The 20,387-nt window shown below is 39.5% G+C and overlaps 1 protein-coding gene across 2 annotated transcripts in view; it reads left to right on the forward strand.

Moving 5' to 3' along the window:
* The first annotated feature begins 18,327 nt into the window (after window positions 1-18,327).
* LOC149288400 (solute carrier family 53 member 1) overlaps window positions 18,328-20,387 on the forward strand; it is a 63,864-nt gene continuing 61,804 nt past the window's right edge. For both annotated transcript variants that reach the window (XM_089491727.1, XM_089491728.1), the window contains exon 1: window positions 18,328-18,396. In XM_089491727.1, the coding sequence (XP_089347853.1) occupies window positions 18,328-18,396 (69 nt within the window). The remainder of the gene's footprint in view (window positions 18,397-20,387) is intronic.

Below are 20,387 nucleotides of genomic sequence, written 5' to 3' on the forward strand. Positions count from 1 at the left end.
TGTAATACTTAAATGCTAAGAATATAATGTATGGGGTGCTGTTCAACAATTAACTGATGTGGGGTTCTGGTTTGCAATAGACCAAGTGACTTAAAAGTTCCACTGGATCCCCAGGATCTGGTTACAGGTAAATGTTAAGGTGAAGATCAGAGGGAATAGGAGGGCCAACACAAAGTAGTTAGTTATGATTTATTTTAATTGCATGCTTACATTCCAAAAATTAATAAAACAGGTTAATCATGACTACATTTACTATAACTATTGTACTGTATCACAAATTTTAATCCAGACCAGGTTTACAGATCTTGATATAACATCAAAACATATATGTTTTACTGTTTTGTGGACATGAAGGTGAGAAGACACATTAAGTTTGATGAGTATAATAATGCCTGGGAACTTTCCGGGTCTTGCCCGTAGACACCGGGTGATGCGCCACTTCCCCAGGTCTCCGGCTCACTACACGAAAACTCTGGGTGACGGGAGTAGCATTGTGGCACACCACACTACCCACACACTGCCCTCCAACAATGGCGTGTGTCCCGCAACCTCAGCAGGACCGCCAACCGATGTTAGCTTTACCACTACCCGCCTCGCACAAAAGGGGGCTCTGGGAAGCTGAAGCCAGAAAGTTTCCATGTTTGTGCATAATAGAAACATAGATACTAGCAGCAATGCTTGCATCATGCCAATTGCCTATGGAAAAGAGGATGTAGGTGTAGCGCACGAGAAAATATCCCTTCACGTGTTCTCACAGTGCACATGTTCACAGACTTTGGGAGCCCTGGAACTTGAGAGAAAGCACTTGTCTTACTACTTGTGCTAAGGGACTACTATCTTACGGATGGTCTAGAGGAGGAGAACTATTCCCAATTCCCCACTTGCCTTTTTAACTCCTTCATTTACCACATCTCACCCCAAGCCGATACCTTACTCTCACCCCATTCCCCCAGGTCTGTTTCTAATGAGTGAAACCATATTTGAAATGCTTTGTCTGGAAATGTAACTGTACTCTGTTGTTACTTTAAATTCAACTCTATCTACCTCATCGTGAGTGCTTTTTCTGGATCAATTTGTTATGGAATGGTGAAGAAATACTCAGTAGTTCAAGGACATGGTTTTTTCTAATGTCTATTAAGCAAATATATTTTATACAATGAACACAAACTCGCTAAACCCCTCCAGGACTGACAACCATCCGAACAATTTACAGAAAAGAAAGAGTGACCAGTCAAAAACAGATAATGCTGAAATTGCTTGCCCTGCTGTGAGTTTCAGCTCAGGACAGTCTCACATTTCAGCTCACATTACGATTAAAGCGAGCACAAATTCTTCATCAACACATCAGACTAACCCTACACAAAAGAAATCCACAACCGAAATCCAAAGCAAATTTAATCTATGTGAGGATGTCACAACCTTAGACATATACTTCAACCTCTCTAGGCATCCATAGTGTCATTATTATTGTTATTATTAAGGGACATCTTATTTTGCAACATGTGGTTGGTACCCCCCCCCCCATATTTTTGTGAACAAAAGGTCCAGGTCTGGACTCACTTTTTTGTTTTAGAGAGAGCCACATGGGAGAAATTAAGTACAACAAAGTGTAAGACTAATTCAGAGGAGAACTGGCAATACTTCCAATGCCTGCTGTGGTGACTCCAGGAGGATCTCAAAGTTCAACACACATGTTACAGAGGAAAATCTTAATCAGCATTTCAGGCTATGTGTTGTTTGTTCTTGGCTGCCTTGGTCTTGCCCTTTCTTGTAGATCGTTTATCTATTTGGGAATCTCTATGGCCCTCTATAAGAGAACAAGTGGATATGGCTTTGGAGAGGTGGGAAAACACTGCTTCTCAACCTTTTGGCTGAGTATAGTATCACTATGTCTGCTGGCCTTAAAAGGGAGTGCATATATTTTTTCCTTTATTGCTAGTATCAGATTAATGATCCCTATATCCCTGCATAAGCTCATGGAGAAAAACATGTGTTTCCACAGGACTTCCCCTTTATGGCTAAATGACACAATGTAGCCTAAGGTGTTGTTAGTATCCCCAAGCGCAATTTGAGCACTTAGCATTGTGTGTATTTTTTGGTCCTTTTTGCGCTTTTTATGTTTTCCTTTCTAGCCTGATCCTTTAACTGGCAGGAAACTGATACATTTAATACTGCAGACACGGGCTTATGTTGTATGATGCTATTTTACATTTCCTTTTCCTCCCACATATTGCCCTTTTTTCTTGTTTTTTGCCCGTGTAACACTTTTTAATGAAATATGTTTATTCAGATTTTGGGCACTGATTTTTCACACTCACTGAAAACCCTAGAGTGGAGCTGGGTCCCTGAAGATTTGACTTTTGGAGGGGGATGTGGGCTGGCTGCAAAGGAAGAAGGGAAGGATGGAAGAAAAGGATGGAAGGAAGGAAAATGTGGCCACTTTAGATTAATACCAGGCAAGCAATGGTCCTCTGTGCCTTGTGAAGGAACACAGTATGCTCTCCTTTCTTCTCTGACTGATAGCAAAGCATAATACCTTGGGTTTAAAAATAAATACATTTAAAAAACATGGATTGTTGATCCCCTTGTACAGAGGAAAACTGCCTTGCATTTTGTTTCTGGGCTAATCGTATGGGTGAGATTTTTACAGATTTTGACACTTCCCTGAGCTGGTACTCACTGTAGACAAGCCTTTTGTTCTCGAGTTACCTATGCCTTAGGTTAGTAAAAAATTTTCACAAGAACCAAAATAGTTTAAAAATTGTAAAAATCGAAAGGACTCGAAGAACTTGTGCGTTCAAATTCGTACAAATCTTAACAAAATTTGCCATTCATATGAATGTCTGAAAAAGAGGAGGGACCCCCAACAAAACAAACAAAACCGAAGCAGAATGCTCTGAATTTGTGTTGCTTTTCCAGTCTCTCTCACTCGTAGGCCCTCCTAATTTTGTCCGAATCAAAGGGGTAGGAAACAATCTTAGTTGTCTCAAAATTAATGGGCCAAAAACGAAAAAATTGGCAGAATAATTCTTGGTCCATTTGAACAAGTCTAGTGTAGAGTAATAGCTGCTAAAAAGTGATTTATAATTTTTTTATTTATATTTCCTTATCCACTCATGTTGTACACCAAACTTTTACCCCGCCATCTCCTCATTCCACCCTGAAACAGAAAATTAACAACAATGGGTAAGTAATATATGAAGGAAGGTGTATCATACAGATCCTGACAACCCACAAGATGGATATCTTATACATACAGTATACAGTATGTTGTTTACTTTAATCAGTTTTATTTTCTATATAGGGCTATTTATAATAGTGACAATTAGGTATAAGGTATTAAGTATTAGGTTGTTATTTTGAAAACGACTGTCTTACATCACTTGTAGATACAGAAACATGGATTTCTACCACATGCCTACTTTCCTCTGTAGGTCTACAAATGGAAAAAAACACATCCAGAGTAAGCATTTATTGATTGAGTGAATGAGCGAAATTCTTTCAAGTAAGTAAATTTGTCATCCAGTAAATACAATTTCCTAGAAGAGAATTAGATTTGACAGGTCTGAAAGGTTATATGTGATTTTGTGATCTGCACAGGATAAGACCCCGTAAAGAATATAAAAAGATATAAATAATGAATGCAATTTAATTTGCTCCAGAGAAGACATCTATGTGCAAATAAAGACATACAAGAAATACATAATTATGGGTGAAATAGACAAACAGAACAAAATTAAACTAGTTTAAGATTAAACAGCTAGCAATAGCCAACCTGGACATTAATAATGGGGTTTTGGTTTCATTTCTTTATATATTCTGTCTTCTTTTGTATTGCTGTATTGAAATTCCTACCTGTAATAATACATTGTTTGTAATATCTAACAGCAGATGTTGGCCAAGAAAACAATTTACTAAAGCGAACTAAATTAGTATATGAAAAGTTCATGTCAAATAATGATATTTAGACCCTCACATATCACTTTATTTTAATACATTATAATGGACAACTTTCATCCAAAGGCACACGCTGAAATGACAAAATGATCTTTTAGGGGTTCCTTAAGAAAAATAAATACATTATGGTCTCTTACATAAGCTATGGATTAAAAGGGACAGTGATGCCTTTTTTGAATCGGCAGCAATATGTTATTTGCTGCTGGGTAGTAGCATTGAGCAATATACACAATGACATGGTATGGATGGCCTGTGGGAGTATTTCTGCATGCTGGGGGGTATGGAGCTTCAGACACTGTCCACAGAACATAGCGGCAGAAGCAACTTCTCTACATCTGTTCTGACTTTATTAAAATTCTTGGAAAAGGAACTCCAAGACTCTGTGCCATCGAAGAAGCTTGGCACCCAATGTGTTGTGTTAAGGACGTTCTGTGGTTTGCGGCCTGATCCTGTCCAAGACTGTCACAGGCTGACCCTCAGCTTGCTGAAAAGCTACTCCATCTTTGACAGTGTTGAGGAGGAGGATTAATCCCCAGTCCTCACTCACCTGGTCTCCTTACCCTGCTTACTTTTGTTATACCCCTTTTACACCCCACCCCCGCAGTTCTTTCCACAATGCCACTAGGGTTTGCGCCCCTGGAAAAGTTTAATGTTTTTTACTATATGCCACGATTAATGTTGCTTCTTTGTATTTTGCATGCTTGACTGTTTCTGTACTGTTTATATAATTGACCGAACATAAATGCTATCCCTGTACATACCTGGTTAGGCTGCTGATGTTTTGTATTCTGAGCTGCAGCAGTATGCTTTGTACTTAATGTATTTTCAGTTCTTGAAGTATATAGTATATATTGGTATATTGCTCATGCATGAGAGTAGGCTCTCACCCTATTGAGAGTGTGTCTTGACATGGCGGGTGAGTTTAATTATGCGTTGGCCAATTCATATAACAAAAACCTCTTATTTATATTATGTTTATATATTTGCTGCCAACTTTATTAGGGTGAGAAGCGCAGACAGTTTTTGTTTTTTGTATACACTGTATTCGCAGCATGCTCACACTGTTTGGTAGGCCTAATTTTACACATTTTTTATTACTTGAGCCTGGAACTAGCTTAGCGCACCAACATTTTTATTTTCCATGTTAATTAGTGTGACTAGATAGCTCCTTTAACCAGAGTGCATATAAAAAAAGACACTTCTTCCAGGGCAAAAACAATTTTAATGCGGCTATGCGGTATACATTTTTAGAAATGTCCTCAGTTAAAGGGGCAATGTGGGCACCCTCCGACTCATGCCAAAGACACTGCATACCGCGTCTTTAGTCGGTCACCCCCCAAAAATGTAACAGAAGCTGTCACTTATACATTTTCTCTTCTGGAAGCATAACTTGCTATGGTAATATCAGCTGCATTTGCATGTATAATTTACTATAGCCATATGGTATAACAAGTACACATACACTAGGAAAGAGATGGGATATAAATCTACTCCAAAAGAATACCGTTGCTATGGAAACATTGCACATTTGAAAACATATTTAAGCCTTTGCTAGTTAAAGGATCCTTTAATACATTCTTGATCTATACAGTATGCTGCTAAAGGCTCTGCGGGAACAAAAGGTTCAAATTCTACTGTTAATGATTGCTGTCTATTTAGCAACACTGCACTAACATTATATGAGGAAAAAATGCACCCCGTCTTTAACACATTGTTTAAATGATATAAAATATTACACGTAAGGAAAAAAAACCCAGATCTTTTAGGTTTTGATATATCTTTCCAACCAATTTTACATTTCAGCTTTAATTATAAGGTTAATAGGACCAAATGCTAATTCAAGTATCTCATCTCCTAGAATAAATTGGATGGAAATTACTCAGCATTTGTCATTCCCCTCCACTATTCAGGATCTTGTATAGGAAAGGGTGATCTGACTGGCGGGAAATTAACTCTTGTGTGACCATATAGACTACTTGCTAATGCAGGACATCTTTAAGCCTTTAAATGCACCGAAGAAGCTTGAGAACTTAGCCACAAACACAATACTCTTTTGAAGAAAAATAAATATTTATGTTCACGGCGTAAGTAAAAGTGGACCCGGGGCTTGATATAACTGGAATAAGATTAGTGTAGCCATGCAAACATGTGTTCTATGTGATCCCTCAGAAGAAAAATCTATTCAAGACTTCTTTCTTTGTTCCTTATGTTTTTCCTAAATGCATTCCCTCAAGATTGTAAGCTTGCGAGCAGCCCCTCTCCATCTGATGTATCGGTTTGTCTTCGTCTGCCTTCTCATACCCCTTGAATCTTTGTATTGTAAGAAGCGCTGTCTAAATTGTTGGTGCTATATAATAATAATAATTGCTCACTAATACCTCATCTGAAATCTGGCCCTGCATGAGAGCCAAGACAGTCTGCTACATGTTTCTTTCTATGCCTAAAGAATTAGCAAATGCTGTGAAAAGTGTATGTATGTGTAAGTGTATGGTGTCAGAGTGAGTGTGTGTTACTGTACGTGTAATTAGCATTTGTGTGTAAATGTTACTGTATAATGTTTGAGTATTTGCATCAGCATTTGCCGTTAAGAAGGTTAGTGGTGTTAGAATATCAGGGGTTAGTGGCATGAGGGAGAGGAGGGATATAGTGTTTATATATGTGTAAGTGTATGGTGTTAGAGTGAGTTTTCATGTTAGTATGTACATGTGCCCTGAAGAAATACTGCACCCAGGCACCACTAACCCTAAGCCTATCCCTGAAAAAAGTAGCGTTCAACTTTTGCAGACATATTTTTTTTGATATGCCTCCTGGAAATAATCCTGAGATCAGAGATCTTTCAGTAAGTGTCTTGATAACAAAGTATTACAGGGGTTACAGTTTTTTTTTACTGTTTTATTTTTATCAGTGCTATAAAAAGGATGATTTATTTCTTGTTTCTATTTTTCTTCATTGCGGTTATGTTGATATCTAAGTAGAATGACACAAATCACCCCTGGGTGTTGATTCATATAATAGCTGACAATGTCCCTACAAAAATTCCCAACCTCATACAGCCAAATAGCTGAAGTCATTTTATCTTTAGAAGGGGGAAGTTGCAAGAACAAACAAGTCTTTTTCTCTAAAGTTTATACACAGTGGGGTACACAGTAATGTAGTGTAGCTCTAAAGAGAACTGGGTTTTGTTTCCAAGAAAAGTTAATACACAGATTTAGGGGTTGAGGCTGTCGTGTGATATTTTGGTTACGCTCCAAACTTAAACACTACATTAGGCCAAATCTGTATAGCAGTAATATTAACATCCTGATAATCCATTATGTAGATGGTCCTCTGGGCATTCTATTGTGTACCATAAGGCGGTATGATAATACCTTAGCATGTTTGTCTACTAAATTGGGGCAAGATAATGAAGACTCGCTATACAGCTGTTTTGTGGGAACTTTTCTTAAATTAAGCTAGTATTAGAATAATAGATATCACATTTTAGCTTCTCAGATAATAGGACACAATCCATGTGATCATACAGAACAATGCACACAAAATGTTCCTTGCTAAATCACAAAAACAAATCCAAGTAGCTAATAAATCACCATGGTTTGTTTCAAACGTAATCCGAATAGATGAAACATCTCTTCAGACTAAAGGGTTTACTTATTTAAAGTTAAAATGTCTCAAACATTGATTAAACTGTAAACCATGCTGCAGAAAAAGGGTAGGATTTATTACGTTGTAAAGCTAGTATATCACGTTTGAAATGAATTATAAAAGTCAAGGGGCCATATTTATCAAGGTTAAACAGGTGGTTTCCGTGAGAAAAAAGGTCAAATTTGGAGAAAAAAATAAAATACTGGTAACTAAAATGAAAAAAAAATATGTTTTTTATGGGAATCCGTAGGATTGTGCCAGGATTTAAAGGTCTGTAAGAGCGACTCTATTGGTCGCTGGCAAGGGGCTCGTCTGACATCAACCAATGAAGGGCAGCTGCTCTTCATTGGTTAATGCCAGACAGGGCTAGACATCTTAAAATGTACATTACCTTAGAAACTGAATCTTTAAATTAACGATAATACGACGGGTCACATTAAACAAGTAGATTAATTTATGGAGGAATTTCAACAATTGGGGCTATCTTGATAGAAATCAGTCAGACGCTTCTGCTGTACTGTGATTTATTTTTGAAATTATGGATAGAATGTGGCCTCCCACAATTGCCAAATCATTCATTAAAGTCTTTTGGGGGTAAAGCCAGCAGTTGTGGTTGGCACAGCAGCTATTAACCCATCCTGCCAACCAGTTTTTCAACACCTGTTATTTATATGACTCCAAAGTCCTCTAAGGACTCAGTTCTTTGATGTTTGATTAGTGTATGGAATAATACTTTTTTTTCATTTAACCAAAATAAAACTCCTATATCTATCATTTTAAAATCTGCTTGAGAATTAGCGTACAGTAGTACTTTTTGACAGGGCTTATTTATCTAGGAGCATAGTGGAGTGAGCTAGCTAAAATCAAAGTTATCAGAAGGTAAGAAGTGAAAGCCTGGTAAAATACCTCCTCATCAATTGCACCCCCAGGGATTAGCACAAGACTTTTCTGGATCCAGTGGTGGAGTCTGGCTCTGCTGGTGCCTTGTCAATGGCTGATTTATGTTTTAGCCTAAACATTGCTCAATCTGTTAAACCTAGCCTGTCCTCATCGGATTAAAGTTCAGACCTGTTTGGATTTTACGTGCTTTATTCCTGAGAAACTCCATGACACCCTAAAATCCACTAAACCCTCTGAGCTCCTGGAGAAAAGGGTTATTAGATGAGAAAAAGGGGTAGCAGAAGCATTATGAAACACTAATCTTATTCTCCGCATGAAAATCCACAAGGGATTCTGGGTAGGTCTATGCAAACAAGGTTAACAATGATGAACTTTTACCTCTATATCCACTTTATACATGGATTCCTGGAGAACAAATGTTCCCTGTACTATACCCTTTAGATAAAACTCAGATAAGAGATGCAGTAGCCAGATCACCACTCATGGACGGCTGTTTCATCCTTTATGGGACTCATCAGCATGAGGTTGTGATATTGTGTTAATACTTGAGGCTTGGAGAAGCACAAGAAATATACATAACATAACATTTTTTATTTTGCATGAAATCTCTCACCCATTATAACAGTTTCCCTAATTAAAAGACTGGAATAGTCGTTTAGTGAAATAAAGCAATTAATATAGCAGGTTTTCTGGAATTAATTAAGTTTAGTACTTTGTGACTGTCACATTAGATGAAAATAAATCTATTACCGGACTTTCAAACATTACGCCTCAGTCCTCCATGCAGATTATGGTCTTTGTCCTAATGTTCCTTCTAAAGCCTTGCAAATATATCATGGTGTACACGCAATATGATAGTGGTCCTTTTGTGAATTAACTCTAAATTAGGAATGTGCCTCTAGAGATATTGACATATTACTGAGTTATTGAGCTCTTCGGATTCTAGATTAAAATCCTTTGCATGAGTAAAGCAACTAGTCTTCAAGGCAATTGTTAGGAAAGCATTCATTTTTTTAGCTAAGCAATGTATTGCTCCTTCAATATGAATATATATTAAATATATGGAAGGTTTTCAGAGCTATTAAGCAATTGGCACTTCTCTAAAGCGTTGTATGGGTTTTTAAATGATTGTTATGGAGTGTCTTCTGTTTATCGTTATATAAAGCAAGTTCTAAAGGGAGTGGCAGCCGATGATAAGCATTTCCAAAGAACAAAAACCAAAAACATTGATCTTAAAGCTTACAATTGATCTCAAAATAAAAATTAGTTTACAGAGTATAATCAACACACCAACTGGCAATTAGGAAATTAGGTCATATTTGCAATATTTACGCTGAAATAAGGCAATCTGATAATTCAAGAAACATACCTATGACCAATGGTTGAAGTTTTATGCACAGGAACCAATACAGGCAATAAGAGCCTCGTTAATATGCAAGTTTTACTAGGCAAATGCCCCACTCATATTGCATCACAAACACATTTTGCAAACATTTTTGTAACTCAGAAAACTGCTTTAAAAAGTCCATAACGTGTGTATATGCATCCTAAAATCCTTGTTTCTCTAAGCACTCTGGCATTTGGAATTGCAGGCAATACGCACAGCATTTGGTAAACCCCAAAATATCTGGGGTTGCTATCTGCTTGGGCTCCCCTAAACAATTGGAGAAACATGTTAGTTGGCCCTTTTTCGCAGAGTTCTCCAGGTAGCTCACAGTAATTTCAGTGCACATTTTTGGTGCCATGCATATGGAGAATTATGTTTCTATGAAAGATTGTGTTTTTTGGGATATTTTCTTTTTTCATATATTTATATTTTAGCTTGTTTAAGCTAATTTTCAACAAATCGATTGATTTATTATTATGTTTTTCTCTTTAATAGATATACGGTATATTCGATTTTAGCATAGCCCCCATAATGTAATGATTTCAGTTATTATTTTGGTGTACAGCAAGAGAGTAATGGAGCTTCCTCATTCATACCTAAGTTATCCATATTTAGGTGGATGAATTACAGCATTAACCAGTGCGACTGACACCTTGTTACTAGTTAACTACATACAGAGTAGGCTTATAATGACTGGCCCTTGAAAGTGATGAATAACTTGGGTAGTAGTGTGTGTTTTGTTTATTGCGTGAGCCCTTATGCTAACAGACATTATCACTTCTGCAAATAAAGCTTTCTGGTTTCATAATGCCACAAGAGCTATCACTCTTTAACTATGTTCCAAAAGGCACTCTGTAGTGAGCAGACTGCATTGTGTGCCTTGGATCTATGTAAAATAGCAAAAGTATGCAAACCAGCACTAAAAACTGCTGCTGGTAACCCATATAACCTTTCTATAGCTGGGTTAGCCAGTTAGCCTCAGCTTAACGTTGGGCTTGTCCTGACTCATCGAGGAAGTGTGAGCCAGCTCATAGTGTTTTGGTGTTTTCAATGTGGTGACCACGTAAGCCCTGTTCTCCAGGACACATATAGTTTTTGCATATTGCTGAACAGCCCAGAAAAAAAATGTGGGATGTATAGACGTATGCGTATTTGGGCATTTTATCTGGGCTGGTCAGCAATATTTAAAAATTATATTTGTCCCTAAAAATATGGCCGATGTGATCAGCCCTACCATCCAACCATCCATGCAGCCACTCGTGTGGACTTTCTTACAGTATTTCCTCATGTTGTTGGGTAATCTAGCTCAGGTTATACAGTGCCTGACTCATCTGCTTATTAATGGTACCCCTTTTAGATAGGGGAGGACCAGGCAATATGGTTCCATAATATGATGAAGGACCACCCTTAATGCACCCTATCTATCATATGTAAAATATGTTCCTCAAAAATGAAAAAAAGCTAATAAAATGAACCCAGACAGTTACTGTACTGTACAAATACAGTCAGATATTCAGGGGGCTATATGCACACCTGGGGACTCTCTGGGTTTGCTCACACAGTCTGGGACTGAGTCCTTCCTATTCTACACTGTTGTGATTACAACTGGTGCTTTTGCTACCAATATGGTATGACTGATATCCCTGCTTGAATGTAGGTGACATGATTAAGTGTGTCTTTAAAATAAATAATGACAAATGAGGACCGCTATTAGATCAATTTGGTTAACACATTTGTAGAGTAACTACAGAGACGTTATGATGTTCTATTTAGGAGTTAATATTTCAAGAGTCTCAGGGCCAGTTTAGAAAGTTTCCTGGTATGGCTATATGAGACATTAAATGCTAAAATACACAAAACTGTATCTTAAATTCTGAGCATCCAAGGGGACAATAGCCCTCTGTCCCACTTGCCAGCTCGCTCCTGCTTTTGGTGATAACACAGGCAGTCCTGTGCTCTGTTTAAGCAAATCACTGAAGCAAAAAGGCAAACTCAATGACGAACAATGTTATTAAATGCGCCTGTACACAGAACATCTCTGTCACGCTGATGGGTTAGGATACAAAGTGTGTGGACAGTGGCAGAAGCGGACGAATGCCAGGAGGAAACGGGGTCAGCAACAGGATTGCTAACATCAGTTGCCAAAACGTAACTCAGGAGCATAGTCGAGGAACAAGCCGGGTCAAAACCAGCAACTGGAAACGTCAAGGCCGAATCAGGAAACAGGAACAAGCTCTTGGGAAATGCCGAGTCAAAACACAAAAATCCGCAAACTAGAGCAGTATAACAATGCTAAAAGCAACACCAACCAAGGGCAGAGCAGAAATAAAGAAGAGATCCTTAAATATAGATCTTCCGGGGCACTCCAGGTCATCAGGAGACGAGGAGAAGAGAATATGGCTGCCCTGACGTCACATGCGCTCATACCTTCACATTCTATGAGTTGTGAGTACGACCAGGATATGGCCTGCTCACAAGTGGAAGTATGCAGTGCTTCAAGCCGTTGTGGGACTCTCTTTGAGAGCGCAGGTATGTTCTTACAGTACCCCACCCCTGATGACCAGCTGAAGGACGAAAGAGGAAGCCACCAGGATGTGTGGGAAACTAGGAATGGACTACTTCTTTGATAAAGATATCTGTGAACTCTCATGCTGAGGACAACTTGTGGAGAGGAATGAGATGTACCATCTTGGAAAATCGGTACACCACAGTGATTATAGTAGTATGCTGTTTAGAGGGTGATAGATCCATAATGAAGTCCATGACTAGCAGGGACTAGAAGAGGTTGTATAACTCCTTGTGGTAAGGTACATCGAGTCTTAGTAGAGTGCATATATGACAAGCATAGATGAAATCAGAGACTTCTTTTGTCCAGTTAGGACACCAAAATTGTCGAGCACTAAGGAATAAGGTGCAAGAGATTCCTGGGTGACCAGCAGTCTTGGTGGTATGATGCAAAGACATTACTGCCAGAAATTCTCGATTCCCCATGTCATAATTTCGCTTTGCATAAGGACAATTCTTTAGACAAAAATCCGCAAGGATGAAGTGGTCCATCGTATTTTTGGCTCTGGGAGAGATCGACTCCTGGTCCAGTTTCTGACGGAACGACTTCCAGAACGAAGGGTTGATTGATGTCTGGGTGAATAAAGACATGTGCAGATGTAAATTGACATTTGAGTTGAATGAAGGACACAATTGCTTCTCAGGACCAACTGCGTGTATTAGCTCCCTTCTTGGTCATGTCGGTTAGAGGGGCAGCTATTTTAGAGAAGTCTATAATAAATCTACCATAATTATTTGCGAATCCCAGAATCTTTGTAAAGGTTTATGTTCTTGTGGTTGTGGCCATTGCAAGATAGATTTGAGTTTTTCTGGATCCGTTTCAAATACAGTGGCACTGATAATATATCCAAGGAAGGTGACCTTGGATGTTTCAAATTCACACTTCTCCAGATTGCAATATAATCTGTTCTGAGACGTTGTAGAACTAGTTTCACATGCTCGCGGTGGGTAAATAGGTCGGGGGAGTGGATAAGAATGTCATCCAAATACACAATGACAAACCGAGACATAAAGTCTCTGAAGCAGTTGTTAATAAACTCTTGGTATACTCCAAAGGGCATAATGGCCCCTCATAGATCTAGTTTGGTGAATACTCGAGAACTTGGTAACCTGTCAAATATTTCTGGTGTCAAGGAATAGATCTTCTGCCACTAGAGAGGGACTATCTCCATTGGCATATCAGCCTGATCCTGTCACAAGGGCAGCCCAGAACTGACATGTGAGACAAACTTCCTCAGCATGTGGGAACCAACAACCCCAGACATACATTTCAGCCTACATGGACTTCATCAGCAGGGTCCATTTAGTTTGTCTCTAGGCACAAGAAAGCAAGAAGATCCATGGCTGGACTCTCCCTTCCACTTAGGAAGTCCCAAGAGATCCCACGGTGGGAAAAAATACCATACAAAAAAGTTTTTGTTGAGTACATCATGTGCAGGGAAATGCATTCGGCAGATAATTCAACTGGGGGTGAAGAAAGGGGCAAATGCATTTGGGGGGGGTTCTGCAGAATCTCATCATGCATTTGCCAAGTGGGACACACAATTTAACCCCTTGATGACAATTGCCGGTCCGGGCACGTCACCGAAAATCGTGACGATTATGACAATTGACGTGCCAGGACCGGCACGTCTTTAAACGGGTGAAAAAATCGATCCGTGATCGATTTTTTCACTCAAACGGTGTTGCTCTAATGCCTCGACATCGAGGCATTGAGCAACACCAAAAAAAACATTCCCGGCCCCCCCCGATCGCTCCTAGGAGCAAATAAAAAAACATGTTTGAAAGACTGCACGTCTTTCAAACATGGCGGCGCCCGCCGCCGAAAAACGGGTTTAGGAAGCGATCGCGAGTCGCTTCCTTTGCTTAGCTGGTGTTGCTAAGATGCCTCAGTATCGAGGCATCTTTGCAACACCTGTTTAGCAAAGGAAGCGACTCCCGATCGCTTCCTAAATGCTCAACTTACCTTCCCGGTGCCGGCGTCTTCGAAACACATGCGGTGTTTCAAGATGGCGGCGCCCATCAAGCCGGGGGCGGAGCCTGCTGTCATCATCGGGGGGGGGTGTTGCTGGATGTCATGGACATCCAGTGAATAACACCCCTAGTGGTCAGATCACTCATAAGAGTGATCATGATCTGATAAATCAAAGGCAATGTTTTCTAAACATTGCCTTTGATCAGTATTGGATCTGCCTCCCTCCTTCACTTGCTTCTAGTGAGGGAGAGAGACAGATCAGTGTGTTTTTAGGTATTCTCAATAATATATATTATTATTGATCCAAAGGCTCTTATAAGAGCCACCCATTTAATATTAACCCCTTCATTGCCATTGATCACTGCATAAACAGTGATCTTGCATAGTGGCAATTGTTTTTGGGGTTCTTTTTTTTTACATTTTTTTTTACTTTTTATTTTTTTTTGTACTTTTTTTTAGGGTTTTTTTTAATTTTTTTTATTAGAGCCATTAACCCTTTCCTTCCCTACTATTTTTGCTGCAATTGTTGCCATGCAGCGGTATACGGCTGAGGAGGCATGTTCCAAATTTGGCCCTTTTGCCCCCAAACAATCTGACAAACCCATGCATGTGGGGTATCAATGTACTCAGGAGATGTTGCTGAACACATATCGTGTTGTGGGACAGTGACATATACCAGGAGCTGTAATTTTACACCTGAAGTACAAAGTATGTTTAAAAAACAGCAAAAACAATTACTATCACAAACTTTGACAAGGGTTGGTGGTAGGATTAGTGCATGGAAAGGGTTAAACTATCAGCATCTAAAATACCCTGGGGTGTCTAGTTTTCAAAAATATATGGTTTGGTGGGGTAAATTTAATTTGCTGGCTTCAAAGATGCCCCAAATACCACATAGAGACAGAATTACCAGATTCAGAGAAAAATGGTTTTGAAATAGCAAAACGCTACTTGTACTTATTGCCCCATAACGTGTAGAAGAAAGCAAAAAAACATAAAAACATTGGGTATTTCTAAACTCGGGACAAATAGTAGAATCTATTTAGCAGGTTTTTTCAGTAGTTTTTTTATGATGAATAAAAGATTTTTCAAATAAAAGTGAGAAATTTTTTTTTTTTTTCAATTTTTCGTCATATTTTATTATTTTTATTATAGAAAATTACATCATATATAAAAAATTATGGTGTCTGAAGAAAGCCCTTCTTGTCCTGAAAAAAACTATATATAACTTGTGTGGGTTTAGTAAATGGGTTAAGAGAAAATTACAGCTAAACACAAACACCACAGAAACGATAAAACAGCCATTGTCACGAAGGGTACAAAAAATAGAATCAGCCTTTGTCACGAAGGGGTTAAAAGGACCATACAGCTATCAAATGCATTAAAGTGCATTTGGTGGCTGGAGTGTCACTGTAATTAGTATAAATGATTAATATGATATTAGCATAACTGATGAATACAGTATTTCAGGTATTGTCACTGGCTCATTATAGATCTTTCTAATTTTTCATTCAACTGAAATACTTGTCTTTATAGACTTCTGGAAAAGTGTTTGGACAAATTGGGAAATGATCCAATTAGTACATATATTTCCAGTGACTGTCCCTAATTACAACTCCCTGCTGTCTTGACATTTGACGAGGGTTTCACATTTACATTTGTGCTTCATTTTCTGAATAGCTCCTTGGAGCTTTACATTGTATGTTAGAATGTGGTTAACAGCATGCATGGGATATCTTTATATTTGCTTTAATTTTTTTTCTTCATTGGCACTATGCTATACAATAAAACGGGTGTCTAGTAGCATTACGCAAAACTTTCCTCTGAAATCTTTTTTAAATGTTGGCAACTGTGCGCATACTCATCTTTTACTCATGTGTTGGCAATTTGATCCATAAGGGACATATGATGCCAAGCTGAAAGGTCAATCTGCAAATTAAAATAAACACACTAAATTATGACAATTATGACATATGCTTGTTACTGTTTAATGTAAGGGTTATTTACATTTTCTTCCTGTGACCTAAAGATGAATCAGAGAGTGATCCAAAGACTTGAGCAAAGGTAGAGTGAACTCTTCAATACCTGGAAACCTGGGGTTCTAAGACTAAGTATTTAGATTTAAGAAGATGTTGACGTGGCCAGTGAACAAATAAGACAACAGCAGTGCACAGGTAAGCTTCCAGCATTGTTTTATTGTACTACTCAAACCATCCCGTGACAACTGTTGCCAAGCAGAATTGTAGTTAAGGGTATTAGAAGATTACAATTGGACAGCAACTAGATGGGTAGATCGTGAAAGTGTTTGGAATGTGGGTGGTGATTGTATTGTGATGTGAGGTCAGCTGTTATTGATGATCGTATCAATTCGACACCTTTCTTGTACATAGATATAGCAAAAGGCCAATGACGTGTGTGATGTGAATGCACACACCAGGTAATGTTTCCTCTATGCCGCTAGCACTCACGCTTTCTAACCAGCGCACAACGGAATATATCTGTGCAGCAAAGGTTACCAATATTTAACCCCTCGCCTCCCATCCAGAGTCTGGGAGCCTGCTGTGCGGTCCAGGAAGCACCACACCAGATCCAACGCCATATGCGATGTAGCGGACTTCACAGGTTGATGCTACATCTCAGGCCTGATTGATATCCATATTCATGTATTATTAGTGATTTGTTTGTTGGCGTTTTTGCATTTAACGTAGAGACTTCAAATTTGGCGGCCATCTAGTCTGTCCATTCATTAGCCTTCGCTCATGTCTAAGCTTCATATCCCACGCATGCTTAAATTTCCTGTTATTAACCTCTAACACTTCTGCCAAGGGATAGGGGACGTAACCCTTTTATTTTACGTTTTGTAGGGAATATGTCAGGATCATTAGAATTAGAGTCTTTACCTGCCTATGCCACCGCTATAAGGGGATCTGGGAAAAGGAACGCAATGTTTGTATTCATTCTGCCTTAACTTCGCCATCACCATATTTTCTTACATTTCCTCAGCTACTTGAGGCCTTGTACAAGGACACCTATATGTTTTAAGAACCGATCATGCGGTATGTGCCAGCAGTCCTGAAGCCCCTGAGACATAAGATAATGTTATTAGCTATGCAATTGGGCAAAAAAAATCTGATATTTCAGATATCAATAAAAAAAGACTCATCAGTCTCATTTAACGCCATTTCAGGATTTATAAAATGCATCCTATCAGTGGTTGGTAACCATGGTACAGCGCTACGGAATACGATGATAATAATAATAACCACGCTATCTGTGAGCTCCTCAACGAGTCTACGAAACGCAACAAAACAATCCATATTCCATACCCGGCTCCAGGACCAAAGTTGAAAACATTGTGTGGAGGTGGAAACAGTAAGACCACGCCCATATCACGTGCCGCAGCAAAACACTCGGCGAGCTAGGAATAGGCGTGGTTCTCACCTAAACCACGCCCTATGCAAAGTAATATTTCACGAACGCTTTCTTTATTAGTCTCCGCCCATATCTCGGGAAGCGCCGCTTCTTCCCTGTCTTGGGTGAATGGTCGCTTGAGGAGGTGGTTTCCATGACAATGACGTTGTGTGTGGGAGGGTACTGCGCCGGCGCAGTGGGAGATTGGGCAAGATGGCGGCGGGGCCAGTTTCGAGAGAGAGTTGGGTGATGCTGTAAGACACTCAGAGAGACATACAGCAGTGACAGTGCTAGAAGAAGCTGCGGTAGCCAGTGATAGGCGTACGACACAACGGAACAGGCAAGGGGACACAGCGAAGCCAAACCACACACACCGCCAGACCCGGGGAGGCGACCGGACAGTGCGGGACACATGAGCCGGAGCAGTCCCCGGGAACCACCGGTAGCGGCGGCGGAGACAGTCGGGGGCCCCTGAGGGCCAGTACTCAGGATGAAGTTCGCAGAGCACCTCTCTGCCCATATCACCCCCGAGTGGAGAAAGCAGTACATCCAATATGAGGTAAGATACTGAGCGGTATATATACATCTCTATTAGCCACCCGGCTCATGCACATACGTACTACAGAATAAAGCGTGCCTTGGGAAGGAGATGGTTAATGAGCCCATGTATCTGCTGCATATACCGCTCCCTCCCTTGTGTTATCCGCAGTTTTATCTTGTCGCTCACCTGCTACATGTCACCCATCCCCTGTCCTACCAGAGCGTGTCGCATGTGGGACCTCCAGACTAAACACCCAAATGTCCCCTGTCTGTAACCCCAGAGCAGCCTTGGTGAGCAGGTGTCCCATCATATACGTTGTCAGTTTATGGCTCCACCATGGTGATGTCCATGGGACACCTGTCTGCATCTAGTGCTCTATTCGGGTAACCCGTGACACTTTAACACCTGCTGACCTATCTTGAGAAAATAGGCCCACAACTTGATTGAAATCTCTGTTCTTGACCCATAAGCTGGCACTTTAATGTCACAGTGATGCCTGATGTTTGGGTCCTTCATGATCTTCATCGTGTTTCTCATGTTTTGCTCTCCATCAGAGTAGACCTAGAATTCCCACCCAAGAGACTCATCCCAAGTTTCTGTACAGCAATGAAGCCAACACCGTTTCCTAACAAAACAAGACAGACTTACCGTGTTTCTGGGTCTACATTGCAGAATATAGCTAGCAGCAGATCCGTGGTGTAATTACACAAGCCGAGGACATGCAAAGATTAGCATCTATCCGATTACCAAAGCACCTAATCGGCCAATATAGACAAAGGTGGGGAGGAAAGAGATGTAACAGCTTGACCCTCACAGGGTGTCTCCTGCTAAAGAGACTTGCTTTGTGTTTGTTTAGCTGAATCAGCTCTTTCTGGAAAGCCGTGTAATAATTAAGGAAGTACATGGTATGAGTAGCATTATGTCTTTTAAAGAACAAAAGTGTGCTGACAACGTGCTAGTCCGTTAAGTCCCTTTATTGCTTGTGCTAGAAGCAAAGATATATATATAATGGTGAAAGATACCGCGAATGAATAAGTATAATTCAGCATCTTCATTTATAAACGTGTGTGTGTGTATATATATAACAGTGTTTGTGCATATACATATTACACACATACACTGTTATCGTACGTACCTCTTTTACTCCCCTGTTAGTTAACCCTTTGTTCTATAGTGTGTGTAGTTTGATCACTCCCTTTTGTCCTTGAAAGTGAATTTTGTGTATATAATATAAATTTTCTGTATAATAATGGTCTGTACATATGTCTTCCATGAGCACATTCACTCTATTTTCATTTATTTAATAAATAGAGCACGTGTTCACAGTTCAGGTATTTTTAATATAATTATGTCTCCATGTAATGAAATGGAAGGTGTTTATTGTTATATCAGCAGTATTACAGGGATTCTTGGAGCGTGAATACATGACTGCGGTCACACCCAAGGCATATGCCCGTCTGTCAAGTACATGTATTAGCATTTTATTTTTTATGTTTGCTTGAACTATTTCGGCTTTGGTACCCTTTACTCCTAAGATTGAATTACGTGCCTGAAAATGGTGCTGATCTATAAATAAATGATGAGAATATCCTCAAACTTTTTGGGCTGGTCCTGGATATAGATGTTATTGGTCTGCATGGTTTACCAAAGGCTTCTTTATAAACAGATTATTTATGAGGCAGTACCGCTGACCTTTCCAATTCATTTGGCTGTTAAAAACACGAGTGCCTGAAATGAAGAACACGGGTCAGATAATCAGAAACTGAATGTCTGCAGAAATTTTCCCCAATTCCTGGAGGATCCTCAAACTTCTCCCCAAAGATCTGGGCGCTATCAATTATCTCATCTCTAGATTTTGTTCCCATTGCAAGTATAGGGAAGACATCTGAAAACAATCCACATGTTATATCTTTCTTGGAAAGCGAAATAAGACTGCTATTCAACAATTATTACAATGCTGGACACATGATTCATTGCAGACACTGTAGGATTCCATTTGAATCGACGGG

Source organism: Sceloporus occidentalis, unplaced genomic scaffold (genome assembly GCF_023333645.1).
Source record: "Sceloporus occidentalis isolate IW3139 unplaced genomic scaffold, rSceOcc1.0.p SCAF_51, whole genome shotgun sequence".
In the NCBI taxonomy this organism is placed as follows: domain Eukaryota; kingdom Metazoa; phylum Chordata; class Lepidosauria; order Squamata; family Phrynosomatidae; genus Sceloporus; species Sceloporus occidentalis.